We start from the raw sequence: 25064 nt of genomic DNA, 5'->3' as shown, positions 1-25064 counted from the left end.
ATTGATTGTTCATTAGATAGGTGCCCATTGGGTGTCCGTTTACATTATTTTGCATAACAATGCTTTAAAAACAATGCAGCTACTTTTTAAACCACTGGGCCTGCGAGCAGAAACAACGGATCCATCACCAGATGGGGTATTAGATTTTGTAGGTCAAGATGCTTTGAGCTCAGCACTTCGGGGGAACCTGTGACCTTGTTAAATTTGACCTATTCTGCTCCCAGCTGCCCCAGCATGGGTGAAGAGATAAACTGCAGAGAAAACACAGTTTATATCTCTCCCTCTATATCTATCACCCTGAATGAGTGATTGTCAACTGGAAATGGTGGTCTTCGAACCATAGAGTACAAGCACTAATGACTTCTGTTAGATCTGCACAAGTGGCTCGTTTGTAGGGAAAAACAGGACCAACACTGGCATTCTGACTAATGTAGCTATGACTCTTTTAGTGCATTACCTTGCCCTCTTTCTCTAGCTGAGAAAAGTGGGTGGAAAAAAAAACCACTTTGTCTCTCTCTCCATCTGTTTCTCTTCTATTTATTGCTCTCTCTCACATGGGCATGCTTTTTCCCTCTTTCTTCTATCATCCTCCTCCTTATCATCTCCTTCACTCAGACCCTCTCACTCGTCTTTCTCTCTCTTTGCAGATGTGTCACTGGGGCCATGCAGATCCCTCTCTCCACATGGCACAGACGTGCCATGGCTCTAAATCGGGTGTGATTAATGAGATCTCCACGCGCCGGGCGTTCTTAATTAAATAACACTGCTTAATTAGCAAATGATTTATGCCCATAATGGATGCCTTAAGATGGGGAAAAGGAGGCTCCTCCTCTGTCTAATTTTCTCCCTGAAGCTTACTCCGTGAGCAGCACCTACTGTTCTACTCCCGACTCACTGATATGACAGTCTCAGTGAACAAGCAAATGGACAGAGACAGAACGAGCCAACGAGTGCAGGTTACTGTCCCGTGATGGTGTTCACTCAGATGCTGAGTCAAATCCGAATGAGTTACTAAGTGCTGCTGTGTTACAGTCTGAGCACCGCAAGACATTTTCATATCAGTAATTCGACTATTAGTCAGACTAGACACTAAAGGCTTTGACATTATCTATGCGCGAGGCATAAGATTGCACCATGTGGAGGATGTGGAATATTTTGATCACACTCTTGCTGTTATAGCATCAATTACTTTTATTTATAACCTGTTTTTGATAGATAAGTGTAGTGTCTTTAGTGCTCCATTTTACTAACTATACTTACGTGTTTCAGTTTTAGTGGTTTCTAAATTTTGACATAAAAAACTACCTTCTGATTTGAATTTTTGTTCCAAAAATACACGAAGCAGTACATTCGAAATAAACGCATGCACAAATATTACACAGCGGTTACCAACCGCCTTGACTAATGGCAATTTATGTTATGTTTTACAGCTTTTATAAGAAGTGAAAGCATTTTGATATGATCCAGTATGAAAATGTATCACATCGTCATTATCGCCATTACGGCAAGCCTATAATTTACATTTTCATTCGATTTCAGTACAGCTTCAGTTCTCATTCACATAAAGGAAAGGTAGGGGGGCTCCATTTCCCTCTAAGACCCATATTTTACCCCCTGGCTAAATCTCGACGCTGATGTTTTATTATGTTCAATCAGAGTTGGTTTATCTTGAGATGACGGCTAATATCTTTCAGCCAATCCACACAAAGCGACGTTAGAAATAACAAAAGCTTCTGTTGGTTTCTTTGACGATGACGACGACTATCTTATTACAATAACTTGAAGTGTTAAACATAAAATCTGCTAGCTCGTTGCACATTTGTGGTGCCATCCGATGTGTGACAGTAATATGATTTATTCAATATAAGGGAAAGCATTAGGACTTATATTTGGCTGAAATTTGATTTCGGCACTGGCGGTTGAGGGGTGCTTTGTGAATATTCCTCCCCCCTCACCCCTGCAGGCTGGAAGGTCATGGAGAATAAAAGAATATCAATGAGATGTGATGAGAGGCAACAGATGCTGTCTGAGGAGAAAGACCGCAGGTGAGACAGACAGCCCTAATGTTCGTACAAAAGAAAGGTGTGACAGGAAGATGCAGAGAGAGAGAGAGAGAGAGAGAGAGAGAGAGAGAGACCCACACACATGATGGCGTAAAGTTAGGGTATGCAAAACCTCAGACATTGAGATACTTATAACACATACACGTGGATACATGAATCCATAATGCTTACACAATGACAATGAAACAGTAAAGATTAACAAAGGAACATATATACAGACATAAAAACAGTAAACAAGTATATAAAAGAAAGGAAACTATATGACAATTGTGTCAGTGTGCATGCTGCCAGCCTTCGAAGGAATACATCCTCCAGCTAAACTGTGAAATAAACAAATAGCAACATTGCCATAAATCTTCAACGAGACATTTCCTGTACAGAATAAATCTGTTCCCTGCTCGCTTACCTGCTCACACGAGATGAAAAATGAATACGCTTCATTTTCAGAGGTGTTGACTGACAGCGTTTTTGTTATTGCGCAGACTCGTACACTGATGGATCAATTATAAATTCATTAGCTAGCCTATTGGGACGCTAAAAACCTCTGATGTGTCCTACGTTTTGCTTGCCAGGAAGTCCAATTAGGATAAAAAAAGTGAAAAAGTGTCAGCTAATGTGATTTACCTCAAAAGTATGACACGCTAATTGCCTGCAATAATACAGAATATGGCACAGAAGCAGGTAGTTTAATCCTCTGGAGGGCCGATTTTATGTAGCCAGATTCTAGATGCTCCTCTTATGATGAAATGTACTGTTTTGCGTCCACAAACAAAAGACGGAGAAGTTTTTTGCTAACATTCAAAGCTTTTTTATTTTGTCGTGTTCTCTCATCTCTCCGAAAAAACTTTATTTCTGTCTGACTTGCATCTTTATACTGTAAAACAAGTTCCTATTAACTAAAGAAGCTAATACTGAAGATCCTTTCACATTTGCTGCTTGACTCTATACTACACATTTGAAGAAAATAATGATTTGATATTCTCACTATCTGGTTTCTTACGTTAGAAAGGGTTCCCTTTGAGTCTGGTTACTCTTAAGGTTTCTTTCCTCACGTCGTCTCAGAGAGGTCTTCCTATCATCACCTCAGGTTTGCTCATCACATATAAATCAATTTCTGGATATCTTTATTGCTGAAAAACTATATAAACTCTGAATTAACTAGCAAGCCATGTTCTTGGTACAGAAAAGAATGGTACATGCCATAACATTCAGCTTTTGTGATCCATCTAAGCCAATTATATTGAACCGGTAATGTTTCAACAAATGCATTTAGTGAAGGGTTTCTATCTTTGGTTGTTGGAGGAGAGAGATAAACATGCTTGTGGCTTTTATATGTAGAAGAGTGATGATTATTAATCGCACTATCCACCCAGAAGAGGATGAATTTTTTTAATCTGAACTGAATTAAACTGAGTTATATCAGCAGTCCACTAAACCTATTTGTCCACCAGGTAAATGTGCTTTCTAATCTGAACTTTTAAACCTGGATACATAATCTTCTTATAATAGATTTGTAAGACACATGCATGTTCCTTTTTGTTTCTATGCAACATACCAGGTAATAAAATGACATTAAGATCAAAATTGACCAAAAATATATACATTTGAAGTTATTAAGCTTATTTTCATAAAAGAATAATCCTCCATTAGCATGAATAACAGCTTTACACACTCTTGGCATGCGGACAGTTTGTTTCTCCTAACATTCAGCTGAAATATTGTGCCATGCCTCTTGTGAAACCTGCCAAAGATGTTCTTCAGAAGTTGTATCTTTCTTCTTATATAACATTACAGAGCGTGGATGTATGCTTCAGGTCATTGTTTTGTTGTATGGTGAAGTTGGTTTCAATTAGCTACAAACCAGACAGTATTGCATGGCATTCAAGTATGGAATGGTAGCCATGTTGGTTTAGTATTCCTTTCATCTGGAACAAGTCTCCAGCCTTTTCAACTTCAAAACAAACCCAAAACATGAGCTTCTACCGCCATGTTTGACTGTGGGTGTAAGGCAGTCTGCTAAAATATTCTCTGCTGTTCTCCGTCTTACATAACTTCTACTGTTAGAGCCAGAAATGTCAAATTTGGACTCATCTCATCCACGAAACTTTCTTCTAGGCTTTCACTGTCCAATTCTTGCATATTGTTGCCTTTTACCTAGTTTGTTGCATAGAAACAGAAGGAACATGTGCTTAAAAAAACATAAATAACTGGCTTTTTGCACTACACTTTTATACACTACACCATTATATGTATTTATATATGTATCACCCTTATGAATGGTATGTTAAATATTTCAGAATTCCAAGCAATAATGGCTTTTGGCTTATTAAATAAAATGAAACAAAGAGTACTGGTTTCAAGATAAAACGCAGATTTTAGAAAATGGACTCACGATGACATATCAGAGATGCTGCACGAAGTACAAGGTACAATAACAAGAGATTAATAAATATGGAAAACTATGTTTAGAACATTCAGTCTGACTAGTGCTTGGGATATTTTTTACAAATATACAAAAGCATATTTTTGTGTTGTGAAAGCGACTGTGCCAAAAAAAAGGTGTTTGAAAGAAAAACTCCCTCTCTCTCAGCAGTGGCTGTGTAGCAGCATGTCTTCAGCAGGTCTCCTGTAGGAAGCATGCTGAGCTTCCAACATGTCTGCTGTCTACACATGTGTAAACATTAATTTCTCATGACAGAGCAAAACAATTCCTCACTGAGTGCCTGACAGGATGAGCTGAGAAAGTAGAGGGAAAGAAAAAAGAGAAGTTGAGAACATAGAACATGGATGAAGAGAAAAAAAAGAGAAAGAGCTCAGCGATGGAGGAGACGCTCAGTGTGCATGATATATTTGCCTGCTGTGGCATAGCACCACCCATCGGCAGCCATGTGCTCCAAACAGATAAGCCGCCTTTTATACCTTCAGAAGGGACCTGTAACAGTGGTCAAGCCAAATTCAATTGTGCTGTTGTAAAAAGCACAACAAAGGTATACTGCAATTAAATCTTGGGTCATGGTTAAAAAAACAAGACAATGGCAAAATATTTGAAAAAATTACAATGTGTAATTTACTTATGCGTTTCAATTTTGCATCCGCAGATCGATTGTTTATTGACTGATTATTTGCAGTGACATGTTTGCTGTTTCTCTTAGCCAATAAGAACAAATAAATATGATGGATGTCACTGTCATGGCTCAGAGTGTGTGAGGAATTAGATGGTCATACCAGAATGACCTCAGCAATTCACACTAAATGACCCAAATACAGCTTGACAACATGGCATTTGTTGGTCAGGCAAAAAAAAAAAAATGGACATGTGTGACAATTAGAAAAGGAAACAGATTAGCTAGATACTTTATTCAGTCCTTTCTTGGAGAACCCTTGAAATAATTTTGATATTAAAAAAATTTTACCTGCCTTTTAAATTTATTATTTTAAATCCTGATTTTAATTTAAATAAAGAAAAACATATGTGTAACAAGTGATTGAAATTAAATCTGTACAGGGCTTACCACAATGCGATGGTATTTTATGTATCTAAAAGATATTACAGTATTTATATGATTTAAACGAGGCATCGAGTGTGTTGAGAAAACAATAACGTGACAGCTATCAGGGACATGTGCACTTTAATGACTGATGTGTTCTCTGTCAGCTGAGAGTAACCTTGGAGTGAAGGATTGTGGTCATAATGCTTACACAAACACACTCAATCTTCAATCCCTGTGTTTGTTTTTGGGCCGCTTCAGAAACAGAAGACCTCAGAGTGAAAACATGGCGCAGGCAAAGAAAAAAGCGCAGGCCCAAAGTGGGACATTCATCTTGCTTCATAATATGGAGCCATAATGCTACAAAATGCAAAGGCTGTTCTGCGATATCTAAATGATCTAATGGATACCCGGTTTCAGAGGTATCTCTAATCCATTCACAAGCCTGTCCTGGGCATACTAATGCTAAAAAAATCACCACTGTCTCAAAACACTGGCTGGAGACATCAGTAAGCATTGTAGCATTAATTACACATGGGAAATGAGATTGAATGCCACTTTGAGTAATGAAACCAAATAGAATTTCATTTTGTGTTAGCGTTAGCATTAGTATTAGATGCCTAACTTCTGAGTTAAGAATATTAACTCTTTGGCCTCTGAAAAGTTACTGCCTAATTCATTTCTGAGTGAGGATTATATGACTAAGTAAACAATATTAGCTTTCTGAGTAAAGAATATTAGCCGATTAACATCTGAATAAATAATATAAGCTGACGATCGTCTGAGTAAGAAATAGTAGCTAATTAGCTTCTGAATAAATAAAATAAACGGATTAGCTTCCAAATAAAGAAACTCAAATGACTAAGTAAAGAATATCAGCTGATTAGCTTCTAAATAATAATTATTAGATGATTGTCCGAGTAAATAACATAAGTTGACTAGCTTCTGAGTAAGAAATATTACCCAAATTAGTTTCTGAGTAAAAGCTATAAGCAAATTAGCTTCCGGGTAAACAATATTAGATAATTAGTATCTGAGTGAAGTATATCCACTGGTTGAGTAAATATTATTAGCTGATTAGCTAATAGATAAATAATTTTATGTGACGGAGTAAATAATGTTAGCTGATTAGCTTCTCAGGACAAAGCAGCTTTTGTTTCCAACGAAATGTAGCTTCTGAGGAAAGAACTAAGGCTGATTGGTTACTGAGTAAAGCAGTAAACGCTAAATTAGGAGGCAAATTTGTCCTATTATTGACATTATTTTGGTATAAACATAAATAGAATTTAATTGTGCATAGGTTTGTTGTCACATATATACTGTAAGACATGCTGTTTAACTAAAAAAAAAAAAAAAATACATGGCAGTGAAATTGCAAAACAGCTAAAGCATGGCCTTACCTCATGCCTTCTGCCATGAGGAGAAAGAGGTTGTAAATGTGAGAGAAGATGAAAAGGAAAAGTATAGTGCTGAAGAACATGGTCATCCAGGAGCCATGGTCCTCACGAAACATCTTTAGTCGTAGGAACCGTCCTGGTACACAAAGAAAAGTCCAATGTAAATATTATCTCTTCATGTCCATTAACCATTTAAACTATGCATACACAATCCCTAGTAAAGACATTTCCCAGCATTTTCATTTCTGGACTGTTGACAGAAAGCTTTCAAGTTTATTCGAAGCTAGTCCATCATAACAAGTTCACTTGTCAATACCTGACAGTAACATAGTTTGTAGATCATATAAACTACTAACTAGTCTGCAGACCGTTTTTCTGATTCTAATCTGATATTTGGGTTTCATGTTGCCTTTATATGATTACAGATTGTTCTGACACACACAACCTGTAAAGCGCTCTCTTTTCTCTTCCATTGGGAATCAAATTATTGAACACACAAAAAATCAAATCATTGCAAGATACCTTTCTGTTGTGCACACTCCCTCTCTGAGAATATGAGATTGATTCAGATAGCAAAGTGTCTGCTCTGAATGTGTAATCATGTCCTTCTGTTTCTCCTCTGCCTTGTTTTGGGGAAATTGAGTTTTAACTGCAACATTACATAGAATTTTGCTGTAAGCTCAAAAGCAGCATTTGAAATGAAACACTTACTGGACATTAAATAATGAATAAAATCAAATTTTTACTATTCGTTTTGCAAAACACACCAACTCATTGATGCCAAGGAGAACTAACACATCTTCTATGCATCTGGAAGTCATGCAAAACTTCTAACAATGTTTTTTTCTATGCAAATTATTTGTCATGTTTAGGGGATTGTTTCTCCTTTTGCGTGTATACACAGCTGGTGTCATCTTTACTGAGACAATTAAGTTCCTGTAAACAGAAATACTGTATGATGGAGCCAGCAGAAGACCAACTCAAATTAATAATGAAAAAGAGATATAATACAACAATGAACAAACTGAAGAGCATGTAATCACAAACAGGTTAGTCGCCTAACTAATCACTTTCTCCACAACAGCAGTTATGGTGCTAATATCTAATAGATATGAACAAGAGAGATTTTCTGGCCAGCACACAGTCACTTAGTGACCTCTATAGGCATATTTTATATTTTGCTTCTGCAAAGGAAAGCAAATCCCATGTGTGGTATGATAATAAAGTAATATGTAAATGTGTACTTTATTTCAAAGGAACAGACAGTTTTACAACCCTTAAACAATAATATTGTTGACCACAATATGCTGACCGGGTTAGAACATAATGAATAACATAATATACGCAAGAAAACCGATCTCACCGCATTTAAGCAAAAGAGGCATTGAGTATTTGCATCCATGCATAAAGATTTTATTTTAATCCATTTTATTTATACTGTAAAAAATGTAATTCAAAAATCGTCCTAGGATGGCTTTGTATACTAGTGTTTATGATACAGCACGCCGTTAAAATGTTTAATCGCGCTATTAAAAATACATTAAGGAGGCTCACCTCTTAGATACATTTTAGTAGAGTGATTAGCTGCATGCGTAATTACATGCACAAACAAATAATGTTGTGTGGGCAGGAAACAAAAATCTATACAAATCCTCATTAACCCACATATTATTTAATGAGTGTAGTATCTGAGTGTAGCACCAGACAGCCAAGCAATAGAGAAAAACACAGCCTGCAACAATTACATTAAATACAATTATAAAGAGTTACCAATTTCATGAGAAGTATTTCATAATATTCGATGAAAACACAATATTTAATGAAAACACAACTTGTACAGTAGTGTGACTACACTTGTTCTGGATTGTTACTTTTCCATGACCTAACCAGACTGGAAAATGTCTGTGTCTGAGGGCGATTTCAGTTCTTGCATATGTAAAAACATACTTTTGCTCTTGTCTGACCTACACACTGCACTTTTCCTACTGCATTAGCTTTATGAGCCTATGGGCCTTCCCTGCATCTGAGTGATAGCCTGCATTATTCTCTTTCCCAGACACAGCTCTCTGGCCTTCATTCAGGCATGATGAGTCCATTTATTTTCCCATTACTCTGAAGCCCTTGGGCTCCGAGAAGCCAGCTTGGTACCGTCCATCTTAAATTACTCACAAACCTTTTTTTGAATCAACCTACAGGGCAAAGTGCTCAGTCAGTGATGTGATGAATTTGAGCCTCCCAACATGTCTTACAACATTTCGTGTCTTCAACACAGTGCCGAAGACTCAAACCAAATCGTGTCAACCAGGCTGCAGTCTGTCGATAGATATTTTTTTTAACAAATAAAATGTCAGTATGTGCCATTTTCTGTTGTCATTGCTGTTGACACAATTATAGTGGGATTTCTCAGTGAAACTGATCAAGTTCATGGAAGCCTGACATGTAATTGTGTGTGTGCATAGGTACACTGTGAAGAACAAAGTGCATGACCTGGCTGTCAGACAGAAGTTCCTGGGGACATTTACATTTACATTGGACCACATGCTGCAACATCTTGAAGGAAAAAAGGAGCATTTCCAAAACTGCCATTAAGACTTGGCCACTGGATTTGATTCTATGTTACACACCCAGCCAGAGGGTCCTCACTTTTTTTATCACCTTGCCCAACATCCATGTATGTTCTCCCAATCTACATGGGATTATATGGGATACAAAGTATTGTTCATAATTCTCAAACTTCCATTGAGGCTTTTATTCGGATAGTTAGAAAGATCTTTGTACATATGACAACATATCCAAAATAAGTGCTTTAGGTTAATGTAAAGAAAGGAACATTTATTCAGAAGCTTGATTACTTTATGTAATGCTGAGCCATTTCTGTGATGGCAGGTGGTTCACTTTACATTATCATGCGTTGACAATGTAAAGCGAATTAAAACGCCATCAAAGAAAGCCAGACGTGGCTCAGGGTTCACCACCACCTGAAGCAATCAAGCCTTTGATTAAATGTGTCTTTTTTTGCCATTACCCTTATAATAATTTCAGCAAGGATCTTCTAAATAAGTACACTTTTTAGACCGAGGATTATTCAACAGCATCAGTTTGCTTACAATTCTTATGAAGAATGTAATAAAACTACATAATAAAGATATAAATAGATTATTCTGGTATAATTAAGATTTATTTTAAAAGAGAAAAAAGACCATTGATGGAAATATTAATACATTAGGGAAATAGAACAGGTTTTATATTTTCATGCACTGCTCTAAAATGATTCTTTTTTATTTAAAAGCATATTATTCTAATAGAAAATCTCTTGCATTGATGAATACTATTTTGTTATCAATAGTATGTTATTCTAACATATCCAAAATCAATGCATCCCAACCACCACCTTCTAATTCATACATCTGTTACACCGCTTGTACAATTGTTTATTCAACTTAATGCTGCTACATTTAATTATATTTTCTTTTTAAGATACTTAACAAATATTTAATATTTTTATAAAATGACCCTTAAATATCTAAGCACCTTTTTATTTTAGTACCATTTCACTTACTGCCCATTATAATACATGTGTATTAATGATTCATTAGTGCTTTCACTGCCTTTGGAACACCACAAACAAACTAATCTATACTGTAATAAGGCTCTCCCTCTGAAACGGATCAACTTTTCCCTGAACGTTTCCTATTTTACTTTGGGTAATTTCAAGGTCTGTCTTAGTTGCATAATTGGACTGATTTGCATGAATGAACTTAATAGCTCTGGGTGTTCAAAGACTGAGCTCTAGCAGAGGTGAACGGTATTGTGTGTAGATGAGACTGATTACGTGTGTATGTGTGAAAGTGCCAGAGAGAGTAACACAGAGAAGAAAAAGGCAAAAGGGAAAGCTAACAAAATGAGCAGAACTGTGTGTGTGTGTGTGTGTGTGTGTGTGTGTGTGTGTGTGTGTGTGTGTGTGTGTGTGTTGGGCACATTCGTTTCTGGCCATACGTGTGACCCCAGACTGGAGGATGTGAACTGATCAGCAGAAACATATATGGTTTTAAAGAGAGAGAGAGAGAGAGAGAGAGAGAGAGAGAGAGAGAGAGAGAGAGAGAGAGAGCAAGACAAAGACAGAACATACCCCCCCAACACACACACACACACACACACACACACACACACACACACACACCTAACTAAAGGTCAGTGTGTTAAAACAGAAAACCATGACAATTCTGAAGTTCTTGTATATGACGTGTATTACTGATTATTCATTTGTACCGTGTGTGTGTGTCTGAGTTACAGGAATCAAGAGCGAGACCGAGGTCAAATTCGGTTGAGGATTGATTGCAAGGTCAGCATAACAAAAAATGCTTTGGACAATAAAAATAGAACAGGAGTTAGAACAGATGTAATACTGTATAAGTTGTAGCTCTATCACTTATGTACAAGGTTAAAAAAATATCTCATTGTAGACAGTTCCCTCTAGTGGTTATAACCCTCTAGCTCCAATGTAGTTATTGATGTTCGATAGAAACAAGATTATTCCTCATAAATGCTTTCTACCAACATTGACACTACGTCCTAAAAAAGCTCAGATTAGCCTAGTATAGAGCAAAATACCACAGTGTATATCAGCATTGTGGTAAGGCAAGAGTAAATGCATGCATCTCAGTATTTACACTCATACACCAGGGCCATGTCTTTAAAACACACACACACACACACACACACACACACACACACACACACACACACACACACTGTCCGTTGTTGATTGATGAGGTGGGTGGAGCTGGTAGACAGACAGAGAGAAGAGAGCAGCAGTCTGTCAGCATGATCCATTTTCTCATCAATAACTCTTACAATCCTGGTAAGAACGCTTTTCACACACACACACACACACACACACACACACACACACACACACACACACACACACACACTAGGAATTGGACCGGACACACATAATCTCATTATATAGCATATTATGTAAAATAGAATATATACATAACCCTGATTTTTAAGTGATCCTTAACGTGGCTGGTGGTGGAAGTTGCATTTCCTACCCTCATTTTACGGATAGACATGGTAAAGGAAAGTGGAATATACTGAGGCTTTTTTATAATATGGAAAAGTCAGCTACAGGAAGCAATATATTGATTCTACTGGACTGAAGTACCTTCGACAAACACGGCTTATTATGCAAGTTAATGAGCAAATATGTTGGAAACAAAAATGATACAAAAGCTGATGGTAATACTGGTCATAATCTATTGTCATTCTAGTGTTTTGATATATACTTAATGTTTTGTGAATATCTAATGAAATAACACTTTTAATTATAATAATACCTTCTAAGAACATATCACCCATCTACATTTCCTCACAGCACACCATGATGAAGCGTTCCTGGATTATCCCAATAAGACCACACCATTCTGCAGTCAGTTCAAGGATGGTAGGTGGTACTGCTCTGTCCTGCTGGTCTTATTTATCGTTGGTCTACCAGTAGGGTTGCTTGGTAACATGGTGGCCATTGTGAACTACACGTGCTATCGACGGCCTTGGAGCACGGGGACAGTTTTCCTGCTTAACTTGGCACTGTGTGACATCGGCTGGCTCCTTTTGCTGCCATTTACGGTTTACTTCAACCTGCGTCACCCACATATAAAAGGCTTAAACATTTTCTGCCAGTTTAAAAAAATCTTCTTCAACATCAATGTTTATGGAAGCATCTTCTTCCTGGCTCTGATTAGTTTCGATCGTTACACCGGCATGGTGCACCCGATCAGCTCTCTGCGCTGGTGGGACGGGAAAAAGGCCTGCTTCTGCTCCATTTGCACCTGGATTTTCCTTATTTTGGCTTCCATTCCTGATTTATTTATGACTTTCGACTTGAGTCGCCCTGACAACTTTACCATCTGTATGGAAAACATCCACGGCCCTTTCTCTTATGTGACCACCGTCTCGTTAATTCGAGCGCTGTTGGGATTCCTGCTGCCGTTTGTGGTGATGGGAGCATTTTACACACAGATGATAAGGGTCTTGAGAAGCATGACAGGAACAAAGAACCCTAGAAAGCTGAGACTGGCTCCTCGGAGAACTGGGAAACCTCTGGTTCTCATCACAGCCGCTTTAGTGGTTTTCTTGTTGTCTTATGCTCCTTACCACATCATGATTATGACTTTAGTGTTCATGCGATTCATCGGCAAGGTGACAAGCGAAAACACGGACACGCTCTACATAGCCTATGAGTTCTTGGAGGCCTTGTGCAGTGTGAGCAGCTGTCTGGACCCTGTGCTCTACATTCTTGCCAGCCAGGATTTCCAGCAGAGATGGAGGAAGAAGATGGTCATGGCACGGCTGTGCTGCAGGGACACCAGAAGAGTTGGTGTTCAGTAGCCACTGTGAGATTAAAAGAAGACTTGAAGTGAAGTTACTCTGGCAGTATACATTTGCAGTGCTGATTTTGGGCCTTGTGTCCAGGGAGTATTTACCACTTTGTTTTTGTGCTGCATTTTTGTATAGAAATAAATTCTAAATTAATATTAAAAACTAAACTAAACTAGCTAAGTAAAATTTTAACAAAATTTACCAAATAAAAACACACTGAAATTGAACTGAGGTCAAAACTGGCTAAACTGTTTGACCCAAGAGTTCATTTATAGGATGAAAATGTAGGAAATACTGCCTGAAATATTTTAGCAAAATCATCTTTGAATTAAGGTTCACTCCTGGGGCCAAAGCCCAAGATTACAAAATCACAAGCTTTTAATAGTAAACAAATCATTGGTCAGAAAATGTACAATAATTTAACAAATACACTCCTGAGACTTGATGTGCCAGCTGTTACTTGTTTTTTGATGCTGCAGTGAATTGTTTGGGGCAAAGATTAAATCATAATAATGATTAAAATGCTTGAAAGACAAAAATCAGCAGATGTCTGTGTTCACAAATCTTTTTCAGCAAAGCTCGTCAGCACTGAACACAAAAAAAACCACTGAATCCACAAGGCTTACACAAAACCCACAAGGCTTACAACTTACTTTATGTATTTGTTTAACCCTCGCTAATTTCTTCAGAATTTATTTGTTTAGTATGTAATTATTTGTATATTTTGCCATTTTGGGCATTGTCACATTTTTTGCTCAAGAGTAAAAATAAAACTTACCAGCTTCAAGTTTCTGAACTTGAGATAAAGTCCTTTCTCGGGTGCCCAAAAGAGGTAGTAAAACCTCGTATGCCAACCTTTTACTTGGTGGAGAAGCAGCATCTTCAGCTTTTCTAAGTCGCCAATGGTAGGATTAATGTGTTTCAGGGTTAGTTCTCATTGCCATAAAAGTCATTACAGTAAAGGTGATTTTCAGGTGCATCTGAATCAACTGGTTCTTGCTGCTTTGCAGACAAAGACTAAACGATTACACTGTTATATGTATTTGTTATTACTACATGAAATGTGATATTGGTGAAAGCTGCATTCTGATCAATCAGAAGCCTGTGTAAAGGGTTTATGAACTCAAATTCTGCAAAACATATTTGAAAAAAATCCAAAAAATAAAAGTGTATTGAGTTAAATTGTTTTGTTATTAATTACAAATATATCTAACAGTAATATGAATAGCCTTGCATCCTCAACTCCCTCCTGGGTGCTTCCTGGCTGAGTGAACCCGTGCATACTGAACCCTAGTAATAACTACTTGTGCCCAGATCCCCATGGACTCAGTCAGAGAAAATCCATTCATCATGTTGTAAAAGAACTGTGGTTTAATGCCATGACTGACCCTTGGGAGATGATAAGCACAGAAACAGTGGTCACATCGATTAATCAGGGCTGGGCATACCACTGTCTGCTCTTTCATTAGAAGATACTTCTATAAAAAAAAACACAGACACCAAAAGTAGATTGCAGGTAGTAAAATATGTGCATATTTGTTTATATATTTAAGCATCAATGTGAATAAAAGGTAGCAGAAATCCTCTTTAAAACCAGTAGGCTTCTTACATTTGTTAACTTTTCTCTGTTATATTTGTAGGCTTTTCTCTTAGAAACACCTGTTTATTTTCATATATATAACCAAGCATGTGACAAATATAATCAATAACTCTGGTCAATTATATTATTTATCTGGTTACAGTAGTTTAGAATTAGGGTTTGACGTAGGCATAGTGAGGGGTTTAGGGTTGGTGTAGGAGCAGGGTTAGAAACAGTGTGGGTTTAAGGTTAGTGTTGGATTGGGGTTAGGAATTGTGTGGGTTTAGGGTCGGTGTTGGATTAAGGTTAGAAATAGTGTAGGGTTTAGAGTTAGGTATAGTGTGGGTTTAAGGTTAGGTATAGTGTGGGTTTAGGGTTAGGGTTGGTGTTGGATTAGGGTTAAATATAGTGTGGGTTTAGGGTTGGTGTTGGATTAGGGTTGTGTATAGTGTGGGTGTAGGGTTGGTGTTATATTAGGGTTATAATGTGAGTTTAGGGTTGGTGTTGGATTAGGGTTAAATATAATGTGGGTTTAGGGTTGGTGTTGGATTAGGGTTGGTTATAGTGTGGGTTGAGGTTAGTGTTGGATTAGGGTTAAATATAGTGTGGGTTTAGGGTTGGTGTTGGATTAGGGTTAGGAATAGTGTGGGTTCAGGGTTGGTGTTGGATTAGGGTTAGGAAAAGTGTGGGTTTAGGGTTAGTGTTGGATTAGGGTTAGGAATAGTGTGGGTTTAGGGTTGGTGTTGGTATATGGTTAGGTATAGTGTGTTGTTAGGGTTGATGTAGGTCGAGAATTAGCAATAGTTTGGGGTTAGGGTTAGTGTTGGATTAGGGTAAGTGTAGGTTCAGGGTTAGGCATAGTATAGAGTTGGGGTTAATGTAGGTTTATTATTAGGAAAGGTTTGTGGTTAAGAAAGGTAGAGAAAATATAGAAAGGAGCAATTTACTAGTTATAAGTACCTTACAGCACAGTGAAATCCTTTCTTTGCATTTTCCAGTAGTGGAAAGCTGAGGTCAGCCATAATACAACACCTCTGGAGCACAGAGGGTTGGGGGACTTGCTCATATGCCCAAGAGTGGCACCTTGGTGATATCAGGGATTGAACCTTCAACCTTCCAATCAGTAACACAGAGCAATAACCACTGAGCTACCACCTTCCCCTTACCACATACCACCTAACAAGTTAGGGTTAGGTCATAGTGTGTGGTTAGGGTAAGATTATATTAGGGTTAGATTAGCGTTATGTTAGGGTTAGTTTAGGGTTAGGGTAAAAAAAAAATAGTGGAAATAACAAATACATTTAACAGTAAGATTAAATAGAATAGAAGAAGTTTGTCTTTGAACGTTGTTAGAGGATACTGTTAATACAAACACACCTAAAGTGCAACTTTTGATGTTAAATATGTGCATATGCAGTGGAAACCGGTTATGTCGAGGGCCTAGGGGACACCAACTAACAGCAGAGATTCACCAGTATACAATACAAACCACCGTCGATTCTCAAAACAACCCTTTATTATATTCTCAAACATTGCAAACACAAAGATCGCTCACCAAATCACAAAAAACATGCGGGGTGTAGTTTGTTTTTACAAAAAGTTAACCAGTGTCAACATTAAATTCTCGAGTCATTTCACTCTGACACACAGCTCTAAAAAGTGTCCTACACCTGTAGCATCTGTAAGGCTTGATTTTTCCGCCACTTCCGCGATTTCTTCTGCGGCTGCACAGTGCCGTCTCACTACCGTATTTTCGCGTATATATAAGACGCACCCTGGGTGAGGGGTATGTAAAACTTTCTATAAGTCTTATATAAACGCGGTAGTTAGATGGTGACGTGGCAAAAGCTGGCGATTGGTCATGGGATCGAGATAACCGATGTTAAGTGGCAAATTTGCCCCCCACTTGTGCTCGAGATATTAGGGTTCGTCAACATAAAAGAATCGACATAACCGATAAAAAAATGCTTAGCCAAAGCGAGATTTTGCCGGTTCCACTTCAAAAACGTCGGCTTTATAGGGTTGGCGAGTTAACCGAGGTCGAGATAAGTGGGCTCCACTGTACTATGATAGTTAGCATCACTGTCAAGGCACCAGAAATCCTCTATGAAAGAAGTAGGCTTATGTTATTTGTTAAAATTTCTCTTCGCACATAGGAAACACCTGTTCTTTCCATATATTCCAACAAAGGGTAAGGCGATATAATGTTTACTTTTTGAATAAACAGCCTACTTCAACACCTCTGAATATGATTTCCTTAGCTATGGGTACCTGGCTAATGATGTCATCTGAAAGGTTTGATGCAAGCTCAGCTGTTTCTCTTTCAATGCTTCGAACAAACACTTTGCTTGCACAACTCCCGGTTCAAGCCTAATCAGAAAATGTTAGGAAATGAAATTAACATCTATTCTGAGTGCTGAATTAAGAAGTGAGAACACAGCAGGTGTGCGCAAACACACCACGCAGCAGCTGTGCTCTTGCGCTCAAGGCGTCCTGTTTCGCCTGTTCAAACACAACGATACAGTGTTTACAGACAAAGCAAACCTGCGATTTCCACACAACAGAGACCAGCACTGCTTCGTACTTGCTGCTTATACCTATAACAGCGTGTTAGGTCGATAATGAAGAAAGGAAACAGGTCAAGTAATCTGACAAATGACTGTGTTTTATAAAAAAAAGAAGTGCAAAACATTATGTGTTAGAGTGTTATAATGTTCAGGATTATAGAAGTCCAAATTTGACAAACTCAAACAATTCAGAATTGTGTTCAGATTAGCATTTAAGGTCGGTCTGTACTTAAAAAAGGGCTGCCAGGTGTGTCAGTGACTGTAATGATTTGGATACAAGCATTTCATTTTAAAAGGTATTTGGCCCACGGGACCTTGTTTTTGCATCTCTGCGCTACAGAGTATGTGATTTCACGAACACAAATGCTGCCATCTAGTGATCAACTGGTGTAATACAAGAAAGTAAGATAGAAAGAGAAAGCAGCGTTTATTTCAAGTCAAGTCAAGTCAAGAGACTTTTATTGTCATTTCTACTATACACAGTGGTACACAGTAAAAACGAGACAACGTTCCTCCAGAACCCTGGTGCTACACTAAACAACAACATAGAGCTACAACACAACACAAGCTACATAAAGTGCATCGAGTGCAACCTAGTGCAGTGCAGACAAAAAACAGTAAAGACAGACAGTGCAGACAGACAACACAAGACAAGACACAAAACCCAAGATAGCGCCGACCAGTAAACCTACTGTATACTTTGATTATACAGTACTGTGCGAGGAGAACTGTAAAAACTATACCAGGGAGTGAATATAAACAAAATGTAGTGCAAAAAACAGCAGCAGGCAAGAGGTGCAAAAGACAGCATGTAAACATGTCGCATGTACTCAACAGCACAGTGAAATTCTTACTTTGCATATCCCAGCTTGCTAGGAAGCTGAAGAAGAACACAAACTCCACCATTATTGATCATAAAAAATGCAATTGTGATCATTTTATAGTCATTTTATAGTCATTTTCCTTTGTAAGCTGCACACTTGTAAATATCTGTACATTTATTTAAACAATATTTTTACTCTGTGTATATTGCATTATTTAATTGTCTGTTTTACTATTTTGTTACATTGTGTCTGTACTTTCTCCTGCACTGGAAGCTCCCGACGCCAACTCAAATTCCTTGTGTGTGGAAGCGTACTAGGTAATAAAGCTATATCTGATTCTGATTTAATTATAACACCGCAATAACTTGTCGATTTCTTTTAATCTGAAGTTGTCATCTTTACATTAGGATGCCCACTTAGATTTAAGGTTAAAGGTTTACTGTCAACAGTAAAATCGCAGTTGCATCTTTAAGACATGAGGTGAATGCACATCCTTCCCTCACCCCCTTCTATTTGCCCAGTAAGAGGCTACTAAAGTTTTCTGTACTCAAGAAAAAATAAATGATCTTTGAGCTGATGATCTGGTACTCAGCTAACATACACTGAAAGCAGCTACTAGTTGACCTGAAGGTCTAAAAAAAAAAAAGCATCTAGGACCTTACATACCCCATCTGTCACCTTTTCTCCTCTGTTCAGGTAAGAGGTTCAGTAAATAATTTATTTCTAAGGCCGTCTCACAACAGAAACAGTAACACTAAGAATCCCTATATAACAACAGGTCATATGAAAACTTCAATAGGTATAATAAGTAATCCAATGGGCACACTATACATTTGAACCACATTTGGATCTCCTTTGTTATTTGTCCTGTGTACAGATAATTACGAGGGGATGAATAGAAGGGCATGTGAGAAGCGGTAAGATGTGAATAGACTTGGTGTTGGAGATAAACCTTAAACCTAAGTGGACCACAACATCCTGAGAGATAGATGACCGCTTGTGGTTTTTTTAAGCAAATCAACAACAGATGTAGCAGAGTTAATAAAGAAAAATAATTGTTTCATTTTTAGCTTTCGATACTAAGCCTTCAACTCATGCCTTCTTTTTACTGTAGGCCAGAAAATTGTAAGCTAAAGATATGATTATTATCTTGAGATTATTGTAATATTAGGATATTGCAGTTATACAATATACACTTTCCTGTGAGAAGATTAATCACACCATCATGACCTTTTGTCAGACAATCTGCAGCCAAGAATGATATTTCTCAGAATACAAAAAATTGTAAAAACTGTAAGAAATGAATACTGTATGTGTGTGTGTGTGTGTGTGTGTGTGTGTGTGTGTGTGTGTGTATTCTGTACATGTCTTTTTTAATGTAATGCTTGTATTACTACTGAAACAGCGTTATCCCCTGTTTGATGTTTCGGTATTTATCTCTCTTTGGACCCAATTTTTTGGATCCAATTCTTTGGTTTTGTTTAGTATAGATTGTTTGAACCTCAACTAAACCTTTCATGTTTCTTAAATATGAGTTTTGGATTTTGTCTCAGATATGTGTGCCAGGTTATCGGGGGTCAGAACCCATCTCTGAGTGGTCATTTTCAATAAAACTTCCTGCATTATCGTCACCTGCAGTGCCACTTTTATAACTTACTCTTTATTCATGTATTACTCAAATTCAATGCTTTAAATGATAGATGAAGTGCTATTATATTTTTGCCATAAAGTCTGTGTAAACTTACTAAACGTACTTACTACAGACATAAAGACATTCGACATTTGCCACTAATCCAGAACCTCCTTAGGTTTTCCACAGCAACAAATGGTAGATGGATGGGTTATTCTTAGTCTGTGTCTTATTGAACAATTAGAATATATTTATTGATCAAGACTTTAAAGCACATTGAAAAATGCTCTGGCTAAGAACGTCTGCCAAATGCCATAAATGTAATTTTAAAATCCAAGCAGCAGATTTGTATTGTAAATGAAAATGTACTTTCCCCTCATTCTGGAGTTGCCAGTATTGCCTGAGGCACTTGACCTGTATCTGCTTGATTATAAGCAATGTGAAGCTACATGATTGACCGTTTAAAAAAAAATGTTATATATACTGTATAAATGAGAAGGTGTTTTTAATAAAATGGACAGTAAGTGGTATATGTCTTGACAAACTGTAAATTAATTAGATCATTTTGATGGTATGTATAAATAAGAATAGAATGATCTTATTTATTTTGGACAACAATTTGGACATCAGTTGTGGTGCACAGGTTCTGCATATTGCGTCTCTGTATTCATTCTAGTAGGATTTTTGCTATCTATTCTCCAAATCTAACCGTCTCATTCTTGAATGCATTTCAGATCACAAAGCGGGTTGCACAATGAACAACAAAAGGCTTTGATTGTTTCACACTTTCCATTATTATTCAGCAAGCTCCCACATAGCAGTCATTAGAAGACACATTGTCTCCTCCTGAGACAGAGTGAAGTGATCTGCTGCTGACGGATAACATGATTTGTTCATATAATCTCAACTAGTGGTGATAATCCAGGAAGAGATTTTCCTCCTTACTTTATACCTGTTATTCACTCTGTGGTCTTTGGTATAATGAATTATGTGAGAAAATTCTCTCTGAGGGGGAAAGTGTGGGGTGAGTGCAATGTAGTTCACTGTCAATGTTTGAAGACCGGAGGATGTGACATGCCACACCTAGTGGCTAATTAATGGGACACGGGACAGAGACAGAGACTGTAAGACTGTGAAGGCTGGAAACTAAAGATAAACCTAGAGAGAGAAAGGGAAAAACAGGCTTAAATTTTGGATGATAGTTTCTCATGTCCCTTCCTCTCTCTCTCTCTCTCTCTCTCTCTCTCTCTCTCTCTCTCTCACTCTCTCATACTTTTACATAATGAACAGATATGGGATAAGTAAGGAATAAAACATGACAGTACACACTTAAAATAAAATGACTGTGATTATTTTCCTATAAAATAAATACCACATCAAAGTGGCAAATATATTGACAATATTTTTCTTAATAAAACATAAATAAAAAAAAACATTTGCATGTAATGTTGTGGAACATCTACAACATCATGTCACTTCCTATAAGCAAGTAAAACCAGGCATTCCCTCTCTAACATAATATCTATGTCCTGAAGCACCATATCAAAATGCTTATGCTGACACTGGAGACTCATTCCATAGCGTCATTTAAGCAAGTCTACAATTATATGTATAAAATTGCATATTAATTATATGAGTTGTTACCAGAGAAACATAAATATTTCTACAGTAATAGTTCTACAGGCTGATTAGTGAGTCAATGCTATTTAACAACACTGAAGTAATGTCATTTGGGTATGTCTTTGTCTGTCTGCTAGCTTAGTTCTGTACAACATGAATAAAGGTTTCATAGGTGCTGTTTTGGAAGTAAATTCAAAATAAAGCCTATAAATCACAGAACTTTTTCTGGCACACCACTGATAACACAATAAAATGCAATAAATTAATTAAACTGACATGACCAGGCAACATTAAACAGCAGGAGAATATAATACATTATGTAGGAGTTGCTAAATGTCTCTATAAAAAAGAACCACAGGCTTGTAGACGAACCTGGCACACATCTAAACAACATAAACCCTACAGATTGAACAGAAAACCTGAAGCTGTAAAGCATTAACACTACCTGCTATGACACTGTGGTTGTATGGAAGACCTAATGGAGATGGAACAGATGGATAAAGGTATACTGGGATGGTAGCAGAGAGACAGAGATTTTGCAGCAGAAGAGGACCTGCTTCGTTGCTGAGACATTGATAGCACTAAAAACAGAGATGACCTTGGGGGTGCATCTAAAAGAGGACAGAGACAAGTCTTCATGAAGGCCTTCAGAGGAGGATTATAGAACCTGAGGTCTAAATTATTGAAAGACCTGCAACTCATTATAGAAAGTCTTCATCTGGGGACCACAAGTGACTTGGAACTAGGGGGGTCACTGATGTAACCCAAGTGGGAGGTATTTTCTTTTGTATTTGATAAGATACAGGATAAGTAATAAGTGAGTAATAATATGCAGTTGAAATACGGTGGGAGTGATGTGGTCAGGTCTTTTGGTATAAGTGATAGTCAGAGCTTTATTTAGTTTGAGCATCCTTAGAAAACATAGGCAAGAGTCTTGCAACATTGCTGAGGTGAATAAATTAAGACTTTGCATCAAAACTGAATCAGCACATGTTGACCAATCAGAACGGAGAATTCAACATCACTCTGGTATAATTCCAATTATACCTCACACACTCTAATCATAGCATCTGAGTCATTCAAATCACTGTAACTCGATTCATTCTAGGATATGAGAGCTTGTTCCAAAATAGTTAGTCCAGCATGACAGACATGATGAGCTCTGATTCACAGGATATTACTGGACAGTGTTTACCAGAAAACTAATAAACCTCTAAGACAGGGATGTCCAATCTTTTCCAAGGGCCAGTATGGGTTTTCATTCCAACCAAGCAGGTCCACACCAAATTCTACCTGTTTAAATGTAATGATTTTCATTTTCAGTAACTATCAGATGTGGCCCTTGATTGGTTGGAAAAGATCAGACACCCCTGAGCTAAGGATTGAGGGGTCAGGTCTATGCACCACAGAATTCAGTCACACTTAATCAAGGAGTTAAATAACAACAGGTTAATTTTTTTACAGCCGCACTAACAAGCATTGATATCCAGTCCATTGCACATGCATTAATCTGTTTAACAATTCAAGTGTTTATCATCTCAGAAGGCCAGACAGTTTGCCTGTGTTTTTAATCGCTTGACAGGTTTTAAAAGGTTAGAAATAGACAATGACTACAAGATTGTATTTTGGAAGGGTTTTGCATATTGTGACCTAAATATGTAATGTACAATACACTTCAATGATTCAGCACTATGTACTATAACAAAAATAGTGTTAAAAAGTTAAAAAGTTATTAATTGGGCATTCGTGTATAGTGTATTCACCACACATATGGTTCAAGAGCTGTACAGTACAATATCGAGAACAATAATTACACAAATATCAGCGTGCTACAGGCTTCATTAGTTTGGAAAATGTTGTGAGACCTCACTAACTTTTAAACTTGTGCATGTACTAGGTCCCCTTAAAGTGTACACAAAAACAGTGGAAAAACAAGTTTGTACAATGGATCTACAGTTCCAAATGCATGATTTGTTAAAAGTATTACATAGCACAATCCCATGTTGAAGAGCAAACATTAAATAGTTAGCTTACTTACCAAAGAGTCTTCGATGGAAGAAGAACTTCCCAGCAACGAGTCCTGTGAGGATCGCCAGAATCCACATCAGCACCTTTAGAAAGTTCCACCCTCTACCTGGATACTTATTCACGATGAAGGAGAAACAGTTTCCCACAACTATCACATTTGCCTCCGTCTGACTGTGGGATACAGGGTCTTCAGCAAAGATGAGGAAGTTAAAGAAGGTGACAAGGTAGGCTACAATTAAGCGTGACCACGGGTGCTGGAAATAGTAACGGAAGCGGACACCTAGCTCCATTCCTCGAAGCCTCGCCATACACCCGCCTCCTTGAGAAAAAGAAAGAGAACAGAGACAGTGGGTAAAAAACAGTGCCAGATTGCCAAATTGGAATTATGCAAAAAGTAATAAGTGTATAAATACAGTACATGGAAGTGGTGCAAGTATTTAAACACACATTTTCATATGATGAGTTTTGTTCACATTATGAGGATGACTACCATAAAGCTTTTGCAGTCAAAAAACTGCAGTAAGTGATGGAAAAATATATCATGAATCTCAAGGCATAAGGCCTTTCTACAGCAAAAAAAAAAAAATATGCCTTATATTAAATAAGTTTGCATTTTAAAAGATTATAATAATCTATAATTGCATTATAGACTATTATATGAAAATAAAATTTATTAAACTATTAATACTAATATTAAATATAATGTTAATAATACTGTAATGTCAATGGCAGTCCCAAAAAACATGTAAATAATTTAGCAGAATATCACATTATATATTATTCATTCATCATGCAGTCTATGCAGAACATTGATTTGAAAAGAAAATGACACTTAATATTATTTGTAAAAGTTTTTGGTTCATTTGTAAAAGATTACACTACTGTATAAAACTTAAATAATTTATTTTTAAACCTGACAATGTAACAATAATTCATTTTTAAACCTGAAATTTGACATCTTGCATGTATTGTTAAACATAATGTTTTGTTAGAAGGCAATGATGAACATGCAGTTTGTATCTGTAACTCTGAAAATGACATTTTATTTGAAAAGAGCTGAATGTGTGTTGCACATTTATGCATGACTGGATGTGTGCAGCTGGTAAATCATTACAGGATGCTGGAAATCCAAAAACTCTATAGCACAAAGTGGGTCAAATGGGGCCAAACCTAGATCATGAAAATTGACCAAAGCTGCAGCGTTAACAGTGCAATAACATGAACGAGGGCCCAATATCATGGCCGGAACCCCTGAACATTAATGATCTCACACACCTGCTCAGTGTTAAGTATATACACAGACACCACAGAAAACTAGTATATTATATGGACAAACGTTTTATGGACTCCTGACAATAAGATGCACATGTTTTTGAGTGTGCTATTCCACATTTAGTCCCCATTTGCTGTTATATCCTCCACTCTTCTGGGAAGATGTTCCACTAAATTTTGTAGTGTGCTTGGGAAAAATTGTTACTGATGTA

The 25064-nt window shown here is 37.3% G+C and overlaps 1 protein-coding gene across 2 annotated transcripts in view; it reads right to left on the bottom strand.

Moving 5' to 3' along the window:
- The window catches only part of tmem117 (transmembrane protein 117), a 46887-nt gene that overhangs the window by 19990 nt on the left and 1833 nt on the right, over positions 1-25064 (bottom strand). The window contains exons 2-3 of one of the 2 annotated variants that reach the window (XM_046859224.1): positions 23591-23899; positions 6952-7084 (exon numbers count right to left, since the gene is read on the bottom strand). In XM_046859224.1, coding sequence (XP_046715180.1) covers positions 6952-7084; positions 23591-23899 — 442 coding nt within the window. Of the gene's footprint in view, positions 1-6951; positions 7085-23590; positions 23900-25064 lie in introns of those variants that run through there. The other variant, XM_046859225.1, reaches the window with a different exon arrangement.

This window comes from Silurus meridionalis, chromosome 10 (genome assembly GCF_014805685.1).
Source record: "Silurus meridionalis isolate SWU-2019-XX chromosome 10, ASM1480568v1, whole genome shotgun sequence".
NCBI classification, from domain to species: Eukaryota; Metazoa; Chordata; class Actinopteri; order Siluriformes; family Siluridae; genus Silurus; species Silurus meridionalis.
Note: the sequence above shows the minus strand (reverse complement) of the source record. Positions and strands in the feature narration are given on the sequence as shown.